The sequence below is a fragment of the Neophocaena asiaeorientalis genome, unplaced genomic scaffold (genome assembly GCF_003031525.2).
Source record: "Neophocaena asiaeorientalis asiaeorientalis breed wild unplaced genomic scaffold, Neophocaena_asiaeorientalis_V1.1 scaffold85, whole genome shotgun sequence".
NCBI lineage: Eukaryota > Metazoa > Chordata > Mammalia > Artiodactyla > Phocoenidae > Neophocaena > Neophocaena asiaeorientalis.
In genome coordinates, this window is record NW_020174301.1 from 4504725 (window position 1) to 4514852 (window position 10128).

General features: G+C 36.6%; 1 protein-coding gene across 2 annotated transcripts in view; it reads left to right on the top strand.

Moving 5' to 3' along the window:
- NHLRC2 (NHL repeat containing 2) overlaps positions 1 to 6654 on the top strand; it is a 54661-nt gene extending 48007 nt beyond the window's left edge. For both annotated transcript variants that reach the window (XM_024755973.1, XM_024755974.1), the window contains 3 exons: positions 501 to 710; positions 1715 to 1934; positions 6238 to 6654. In XM_024755973.1, coding sequence (XP_024611741.1) covers positions 501 to 710; positions 1715 to 1934; positions 6238 to 6494 — 687 coding nt within the window. In that variant the 3' untranslated portion in view covers positions 6495 to 6654. The remainder of the gene's footprint in view (positions 1 to 500; positions 711 to 1714; positions 1935 to 6237) is intronic.
- The last annotated feature ends 3474 nt before the right edge of the window (positions 6655 to 10128 follow it).

Genomic DNA, 10128 nt, shown 5'->3' on the forward strand with positions numbered 1-10128 from the left:
CATTCTTACTGTGCATTTTTCCTTTTTATAAAATCAGTGGAACCCAAATGTTAATATTTTTGTGATGAGAGACTGAATTTAATGTAATTGAAACACAGCGAGGAGTCATTAAGTTTAACGATAGTAGCCAAATCCTCAGCCAATGTTAGATATTCATGAGAAGAAAGTCAGTGCCACTGTCCCATTGTGAGGGGAAAGAAGAACATTAAAAATTTTTTTAATTCCATAAATAATTTTATCAAAGATTGCTTCTAGAAGACAGGATGTAACTGGGGATTTTATAGGCTTAGCCCTCAGAATGAAATATCTCCCCTTAGACTGTAATTTGAATGTTTGGCTTTTTAAGAAAATATGGAAATGTCTGTTCCTTTTCTGAGATTTATTAAGAATTCTAATGTCAATCAGGAATTCTCTGGCTTGCTTAATATGATACTTTTCCTTACTACAAATGTGCAGTTAGTTGAGCTTCAGATATATAAATTTTTGTTCTATCTTCTTAGATTAAAGTTGTGGATCCAAAAACAAAAAACTGTACAACATTAGCGGGAACTGGAGATGCAAGTAATGTTATCGGTTCCAATTTTACCGACTCAACTTTTAATGAACCAGGAGGCTTGTGTATTGGAGAGAATGGTCGGTTATTATATGTGGCAGACACCAATAACCATCAAATTAAAGTGATGGATTTAGAAACAAAAACAGTTTCTGTGGTAAGTAATCTTTAAGTGAAAGGGCATCATTTTAAGAAAGATTCTAAGATCCTCAGCAACAACAGAGGCACTTTTGGTTAGGCCATCTCTGGTGGTGAAAGTGAAACGTGGGTAGAGTAGTGAGTGGGTGCCTATTCCAAGGATATCCTGTTATTTTTAAAATAAAAATTCCATTTGTGCCAAGAGTGTTTGAGAAAGATTCTAGAAGTTGGAGAGAATTTGATGAACTTTCAGAAAAGGAAAAAAAAAAGGACTCATCTATTTTTAAATGTATGGACATACTGATACACTACACATACAAACTATGTGGGTTGGGTTGTTTAATCTTGGGTGGTTTTTTTTTTTTAATGATCATCTGACTAGTGGGTAATCTTTGTTTCCTGTGGTGAATCCATTACCAAATAATCTTTAAAGGAAGCTCTAGGAGCCACATTTCTCAAGACTTAAGAATAAGATTGGAAGAAACTTAAGTAAGTTCTAATTTTAAAGATATGGACATGGTCTCTAATACAAGTTACCCCTTTATATATCACATTTGCCTGGAAAAATGCAAGTTTTTTTTCTAAAATTCTAGGAATTTCCAAGATGTGTTCTAAAATAAAAACACAGATTCCCATCATAAGTGTCATTTCTCTTGACATAGATCTCTGATATAAGATGAATGACATCTTATAGTTGGCAATGAAAATTATAAGAGGGTGTATATTATATCCACTACATTTAAATTGATAGTTTTATATTTCCTGCTATCTATAAACATATCGGACAGTTAATTCAGTTTCATTCATAAATGTTGGCAGTTTTTTGGCCAGGATGAAATATTTTTCTGAACCTACAAAATAATCATGAGGAAATTTAAACAACTTCTGATTCAGAAGAGAAGGGCAATTAAGTTTCCTTGACACAGAATCTCATGTTTGTACTGAAGTCTGAAAATAAGCTCTGTCAGTCTATAATACTATAAAGTACTTGGCTTTAAAAAAACAGATTTTCTTGTTTTCTAGCTCCCAGTCTTCAGATCTGAAAGTGCTATGGTGGACGGCTCATTCCCAGCAGAAAAACAGAAGACCTTACCCAGATTACCTAAATCTGCTCCAGGCATTAGACTTTCCCCGGTGGCTGCATCTCCAGGGCAAACTCTTCAGTTCAAGCTAAGATTAGACCTCCCATCAGGAACAAAGCTAACTGAAGGAGCACCCAGTTGCTGGTTTCTATCAGCTGAAGGTATGACAATAATCTTGCAAATGCAAATCTTTCATAAATTCTTGAGACTTGATCTAGTAATTTTTCTCACTTGTGATAGGTTTACAGTTGGGCAGGATTTGAGGAAGGTCTTGTAAAACAAAGATCCAGACTGAACCCCACTTTAGCAGTTTTCTTTAGCCTATGAGATTCTTTTACTAAATAACAGTGTGACTCACCTGAAGTTAATCATAATTGCCGCCATTTGCTATCAAGCAAATTCATTACGTGAGACAGACTCGTGTGGTCTTAGAATGTTAGGCCCTTGAATATTAGGGCTGAGAGGCACCAAAGGACACCATCTGTTTTAAGACTCTTATTTTATAAGTGAGGAGACTAGGGGCTCAAAGAGATAAAGTGATTTGCTGAAGGGCATATATTGAATTAGGTCAGAAGATGGAATTTGAACCCAGCTCTGCTGGCTCTTAGTGTAGTGTCTTTTCCATTGTGCTACTCCATCTCAAACTAGCTCTAGGGTTATTAGTCCTAAAAACGAAGTTAGTTTTTTAAAGACATAAAATTCAAAGCCACCAGTTATGCATTGGGATGTTACAAAAGTTTCCAAACCTCACTCTCGGTTTCTGTACTTAACTCACCATGGTTTGTGAACCAGCACCGGTCCACAGACTATACTTTGGTGACCCTGTTCTAGAGCACTGCAGCATAAAGAGATCAAGGAGGGAGGTAGGGACCCACATGGAAGACTGAAGAGTGAATAGCAAGTAGAAGCAAAACCAAGAGGGAGGGTAGTTTCCTGGAGTAGGTGTTTTACGGAGCGTGATCAGCTGTGTTGAGCGCGATTGATAGATCAGGTGAAATAAGGACTAAGAATTGATCGTTGATTCAATGTTACAGTTAATTGATGTCCTCCACCAGGGCCGTTTCAGAGTGATGGAGGAGGTGCCTGATTAGAGCAGGTTAAAAAAGAATTGAAGGAGAGGAACTGGAGAAAGTTAAACATAGATAGCTCTTAGAGGAGCTGAGCTAAAAAGATAAGGGAAAAGAGAGCAGTTGCCCTCAGGGGAAAACGGAGTTGAGAGAGCAGTGTGTTTGTTATATTGATGGCAAAGATCAGTAGAGGAAAGGACTGATGGTATGTGTTGCGGGGTATCCTAAAGGATAGGAGGATAGGAGAGGTGGCAGGCTGGCCTTTGCCAGGAATGTGGACCTCATTTCCACGGTAAGGAGGGAGGGCCCAGTGTGCGACTCAGAGATCTAGATGGGTAACTGTGAAGTGGATGCTTGTGGAAGCACTCTTCTGCATGCTTCTGTTTTCTTAATTATTGGGAAGCACAGCCATCAGCTGAGAGTGGGAGTGAGAGGGGGAGGGGGAGGTTTTGGCGGTTTGAAAAAAGAAGAGGGTCAGGAAGGTGGGAGGGTGACTGCATGAGGGAAATACAGTGTGACTGCTGAACGGCCGGGAGGCTGTGTTTGAGGCTGGCTGTCATGAATTGAAAGTTAGGCTAGTCCACGTGGAGGCTGTTTGTCTCCAGCCAAGGTGAGGCACGAGGGAGCAGAAGTGTAGGTATTGGCCGGGCAGTTTAATCAGCAGGTGTCTGGGGTCCTGACCCAGTATTGATTACGAGCACCACCGTACCGCTAGATCTCACGGATTCTCTTCTAAAGAATTAAATTGATTTTTCCCTTGAGTTTGATTTTTTCTAATATATTCTTGCTTTTAACTGAATTAACTTGACACAAACTCTAATTCAGTTCCTTGGTGGTTTTATTATTATCTTTCACTTTTCCAGATGGCGTCTGTCAAACGCTTTAGAGCTCTCAGTTGCTGTTCATTTTATTTCAGTAGTATCGTTAGGACTTGACTTACCAGTTATTAAGCCTGAAGCTGTGTTTTCTCCTCTAGGGATTCCAAAGGTAGAATTTGAGCCCCATTAACTTTCTTGCGACAAGAATGCCAAAGCCATTGCTTAAAAGTATGCCATTCAAGTAGAAGAAAAAACATTGTTGGAGGAGGATGTGTAATTAAGTACAGATGAATTACTATGATTAGAGTCCAGGCAGAGCCTTTGTCCTCAGTCACTAATTTGTGATCTTTTAATCTCAGAACATTTCCTGTTTGAGTCTGTTCTCCAAAGTATTCAGTTACTGTAAATTATGTAAAGAATCACAGTGTGAACTTATTTCATGAACTTATAAGTAATCAGTGTACTGCTTGTCTTCTAGCAGTGCTTTCCAACATCTCTAAGAGAGTAGGCAACAATTTGAAAGTGAACAGTAGTAAGTTCCGGTCCCTAGTGATCTTGCTGTGTCCTAGCCTCCCGTGCTCTTTCACAGGTTCTCACTCAGTTTTGAATTTGCTGCCCGACTCCTCCTGTCTCAGGCCCTCTCACACACTTTTCTTTTGTACGTTACCCAGGTCCGGGCTTTATGCCTTCTTACCTTGGTACCTTCTCAGAGCAGCAGCTACTGTCCTGCAACTGCCCGCTTGGTATCCACACCAGGAGAACAGAGAGATCTGCCGGAAGGAACTGCTGAGTTAGAGTTTGCTGGCTCTGGAGTGACTGACTGAGCCTGTGGGGAGATCACCCCCATCTACTCCCCACAAAGGAGAGGGCTGAGCCATGCAGTACTAGAGGAGGATGTTTGGGCAGAAGAGAACTCAAACCCTGGCCATTCATTCCACAGTCCTCTGTAGGTTCAGAGCAAGTCCTCAACTGCCAGTTTAACTGTCCTGCCTGTGTCCATTAGTCTGAAAGCATTGCATCATTTGGAGATAACTGCTTTAACCGCACACAGAAAAATTAAAAACAGAGTATTTTTTTAATAGGATACTGGTAAATTAACATGTTTATTTTAACTCTAATACACAAGTTAATTAGTATCAAGTTATTGGAGTACAAAACATGGATAGTATTAAAGGAAAGTGAAGTGATCTAAAGAGAAAAATTCTTAGCTATTTTTAGCCATCTATTTTAGATACATGTGATGTGTCCAAAAATTATCTAGAGAAACACTGTTTTATTTCTAGAATTGGACATTAAGATAGTGTAATTTACTATTTTCCTGTTTTTATTTAACATATAAGAAGTTCCCCCACTAGCCTGCTATCTAACAAAATCAAACATTAAAATAAAACATATTCTTCAGTCCAGAAGCAAGCAAAAAGGCCAGAGAATTTTAAAAGAATTGTTTAAAAGCTCTGCACTTAACTCTTTAGATTCTCAACCTTTCACATTCTCCTTACTCTTATTTGATATATGTATCTCAGATTTAATTTTTCAATCAACAGAATATTAGGAGCAATAAACTAAAGGAGAGATAAAGAGGACCAGTAGAGGCAGGTGCTCTAGTCTGTTGACTCATCCTGAGGTCAAAAGAGAGAAAAGCTAAAAAGTAGACATGGAATTTCATCACTACTCAGTAGATGGTCCACTTTTTGTACAGATGGCCCCGAGTCGTTAAGTCGTTAGATTACGTTCAACGTGTTCTATTTAAGATGGCAGGAAAGCAGGTCCTGCATTTCCCAAATGATGGCTCTTAATTAGCTAATGCTGAGTGTCAGCCTAAGTATGCACTTCCTCAATATGACGCATATGTTCCTTCTGAGAGAAGGCACTGGGTGAATAAAAACATTTTAAAAACTTTAATACTAGAAGACTTAATGATTTTTAGTGGGTTTTTAGACTTTTGTTACATAGATAATCTATGTATTTAAGTCTCAGGAGTTTTATGTGTTAAAATGAGGTAGACAAAATCTATTCATTTTCTACATTGAGTCCCTTGGAATAATGTATTCAGTGTTACTTGTTTCTTAAAAAAATCAATGGCTTTTTAAAATTACCACCTTTGGATATTCAGTAGTTCATCATCTTGAAAGTCACTGCAGTTGTACATACATTTGTATTCCCTGGATTATTTTGTAGTTTGCATATTATATTTCTAGACACTTATATGGTAAAAATGATCTATTTTCTGAAGTGTCCTATGTTTATTTCTAGAACTTATTAATAGTTTTCATTTAAAATTCCATAATCACATTTTAAATCTATAACCATATTGGCAGTATTCATCTGGATTTCAGTAGAAATAACTTTATAATTTATTTTACAGTGTTCAAAGGAAGAATTTTAATTTGACATCAAGATGATTAGACGAGGAACTTCTTCTATCTTATTTTGTATCCTCCACACAGAGCACAATGCCTGGCACTTAGAGGCTTTCAGTAAATCTTTGTTGATTGAACGAATCTAGTGTTCGTAAGGTTTGTCCACTTTCCTACTTGACTTCTCATGCAGTCTTAATAATTTACCTGTTTATTTTCTAGGCAATGAATGGCTTCTTCAAGGACAGATACCATCTGGAGAGATAGAGAGCATTTCCAGTCAACCAACAATCTCACTGCAGATCCCTGGGGATTGTTTATCACTCGAAGCCGTTCTCTCTATCAGCGTATTTCTCTATTACTGTAGTGCAGACAGCAGTGCCTGTATGATGAAGGGAATTTTGTTCAGTCAGCCTTTACAAATAACCGATACACAGCAGGACTACATACCTCCAGTAGAACTCAAGTATATATTTTAGCAAGCTGCCTAGCATCCCAGTGCCTCCTGTTCTCCATCCCCACCATCACTGTGTAATTTATGAAAAGAAACTTTATTTCTGCCTCTGGGTACCCAGAAACCCATCGTTGAGTTCTAGCAACTGATACTAAAATAAAGCTATGCTCCTTATTTATTTATTATAGACAAATTCCTTCCTTCTCACTGTGTACCAGCTAAGTCATTGACCGTGATTTGAACCATGATCCTGTAATCTGTGCTGCTATTTGGCACAAGACTTAAGTCCACATTATAGGACAGAATATTATCATGGGATAATTTGCAGTGAATACTGATAACAATAATGATACAATTTTTTTTTTTTTTTTTTTTTTTTTTTTTGCGGTACGTGGGCCTCTCACTGTTGTGGCCTCTCCCGTTGCGGAGCACAGGCTCCGGACGCGCAGGGTCAGCGGCCATGGCTCACGGGCCCAGCCGCTCCGCGGCATGTGGGATCTTCCCGGACCGGGGCTCGAACCCGCGTCCCCTGCCTCGGCAGGTGGACTCTCAACCCCTGTGCCCCCAGGGCAGCCCCGATACCAAATATTCTAACTAATCAGGCAGCACATCTGAATGTGTAAATTGCACGATAACTAGACAGTTAAGATCCAGTCCACATATAAGGACGCCTGCCATTCAAGGTGCAAGTTCTGTTTTAGGCCCCCAAACACGTCTTTTCATCACAGTAGCAGCTTAAAGAGTACCTAGGTGGTAAAAATGTTCTTTGTTCTCTTCTGCGATTTTCTCATTTGAGATATATTTATTCAGTCTATTTTAAATTATTTGCTATTTTAACATACCATTATTAATGGTATGTTAAATATTCTGTATGTTTCTATATACAGAAAATATATTTCTATATTTCTAAAAGTTAGAGTCTCTAAGGACATACAGGCTTACTCCTTTAACTTTTTTCTGAATGAACAGTCTTACCAAATAACGGATGAATCCACAGAAATGTTATGCCTTTCAAGGAGAAAGGGACTTTGGGACACATTACTGTCTGTGATACCACTTAAAGAACTGTGACACTGAATCTGATGCAAATGGGTATGTATGTTGTCTTAGAAGTTTACACTTCAGTTGAAGCGTTAAATGCAGATGTTGTTGGGTTTGGGGGTTTTTTTGGTTCCCATATTCAGAATTTAAATTATGATCATTTATTGTGATGTTTTTAAAAATTACTGTCAAGCCTTCAAAGTGAAAATTTCAATGTGAAGCACTTTCATGCTATTAATATGTATAGTATATCTTAATATATTACTTTAAAATATTAAGGCTGAAACATACAGTGATTTGATGACACAGTCACCAGAAGATATTGAAAGGTTTTTTTAATCATAATTTCTCTTTATAACTATTTTAGAAGCCTCTGCTTGTTTTTACTAAAACTGATTCAACATGTTTGTGGTTTAATCAACTTACAAGATTTTTAAAAACAGGAGAATCGTATTTATTCAGTAAATATTTATAGACGATATAGCATAATATGCCTTCTCCCTTCAAAACCAGTGCTCAATTTGAAGTGTAATTTTTAAGCATGCTCATCTGCCCATATCTTTACATTTTTTTGAACTATAGTTTTGAACGTACTATTCACTTCTTTTATTCAAGTTACCTAAATCTGAAGTAAGGAAATGCATAGGTCATGACTTTCATTTAATTTGTAGCCTGCTAAAGATATTTTTAAAGAGAAGTATTATAAATGTAAAGTTAAAAGGAATTCTAAGGAATTCTGTTTAAAATTATATATAAGTACCACATCAACCTTTTCTCTCCATAAAAAAATATGTTCTGTAATAAAAGGATATATAACATTAATTTGCTCTTTTATGGAGAATAGGCCATGGTAATTTTTTAATCTCATTTTATTATAGTTCTCACTTCCAGTTGGATAGGATAGTTTGGCTTAATTTTTTCCTATTTAAGGACAATAATTTCACTCTCTGAAAGAAGTATATACAGTTTTAAATTGTTAATTCAGGAATGCCTGATAACTATTTTTTCAGTATTATACACAAATATACACACAGTATGTATTTTCACGTATTTTCATACTAAAATCCAAAAATATTTCTTGTTCACTTTATCTAGACAGAGTTTTCTGTTAGTATTAAGCTTATGCTCTTCTTGAACATTCTTATTCTTAGCCAGCCACTAGTCTGCATTGTTTTCTACATGCAAAATATTATTTATATGGATTGGTATGATTTTTTGTAAATCATATTAAGCAATATAAATAGGCTCCTAGAATTTATGACTAACATAAATCTCTTACATAAGAGGAAGCACTAGAAAGTCTATTTTTAAAAACTTTGTGATTCCTGACTTTGTTTTCTGTAAAGATTTCTGCATATTTTTTAATTTACGCGTGAGGAAAAGCAAAAGTTATGTTCAGTGATAGTTTAAAAAAAGATTTTAGTGTTAGTCACTGTAATCAAAGTGCCGGTAGTGTGGCATTACATACACTTAGACATGATACCTGGGATCTTTGCCCTGAATTATTCTGCTGCTTTGTCACCATTTTTTCTGCCACTCGTTACGATATCATTTCACAAATGGTAGAATTTTCTTTTCTGAATTTGTACTCAGGATTGATAGCTCTGAAAAGAATTTTGCTTATCTTGAAAATGCTGTCTGAAGCAAATACTTAACCTCTTCACAAGGGGAAGCTTTACACAGTTTAATCACCCATAAGTGTAACTTTGGTAAAGTTCAATGACTAAACAATTTTCTCCTTAACTGTTCTAATAATATATTTAGCTATAGTGTTATCAGGCCTGCAGAAAGCTATAAATCTTAAAACAGCCAAAAAAAGCTTAGTATATGTAGATGAGTGTATATATATATATATATGTGTGTGTGTGTATGTATGTGTATATATACTTATGCAGATACAAAGATCAACTCAATTTCTCACATGGCCAATATACTTTGGAGCTAGTACCACTGAAATAAGTTATTCTCTGCTTGTTTTTCCATAGTTGGAAAATTTGCGAAGACATTAATAATACATACCTCTGTAATATAATTTTCTGCTTACCCGACATTTAGCATTAGTTTATATCTGCCAATTAAAAACAGTCTAGCCATTATATTTGGCATCGTGTTTAAGAACAGTCATCAGAAACTAATTTCATAGCTCACGAGTTGCATAAAAATATATATGCAGAGGGACTGTGTCAGTGGCGGACTATGAATGGTGGACTTGTGAATATTTTTGTTTTCTACTTTTCCGTAATTTTTTTTTAATTGAGCAATGGGTTATTTAAAAAAAAAAAAAGCCCCCACCTGGGAATGTGCTTTAAAGATTTAAAATGAACTGAACAGTAAGGACTTGTTCTATAATAGCTTTTCTAACGTCACTTTTATTACCAAAGATCAGAACACAGTTTAGAGCTCTTTGATCTACCACTTCTCTTAAGTATGTGATCTGGTGGAGACAGAAATGATTATGGCTTTTTCTGCTGGAGTTTTTATTGTGTGATGTAGCATAGCGTTTATGAGCACAGACTTTGCAGTCGCTTGGATTCTGCCCTATAAACTGGGGTTGCTATACCTGCCTTACGGAGTTGCTGTAAGGACTCAATGAAATAGTGTTTGTATAGCAGTTAGTA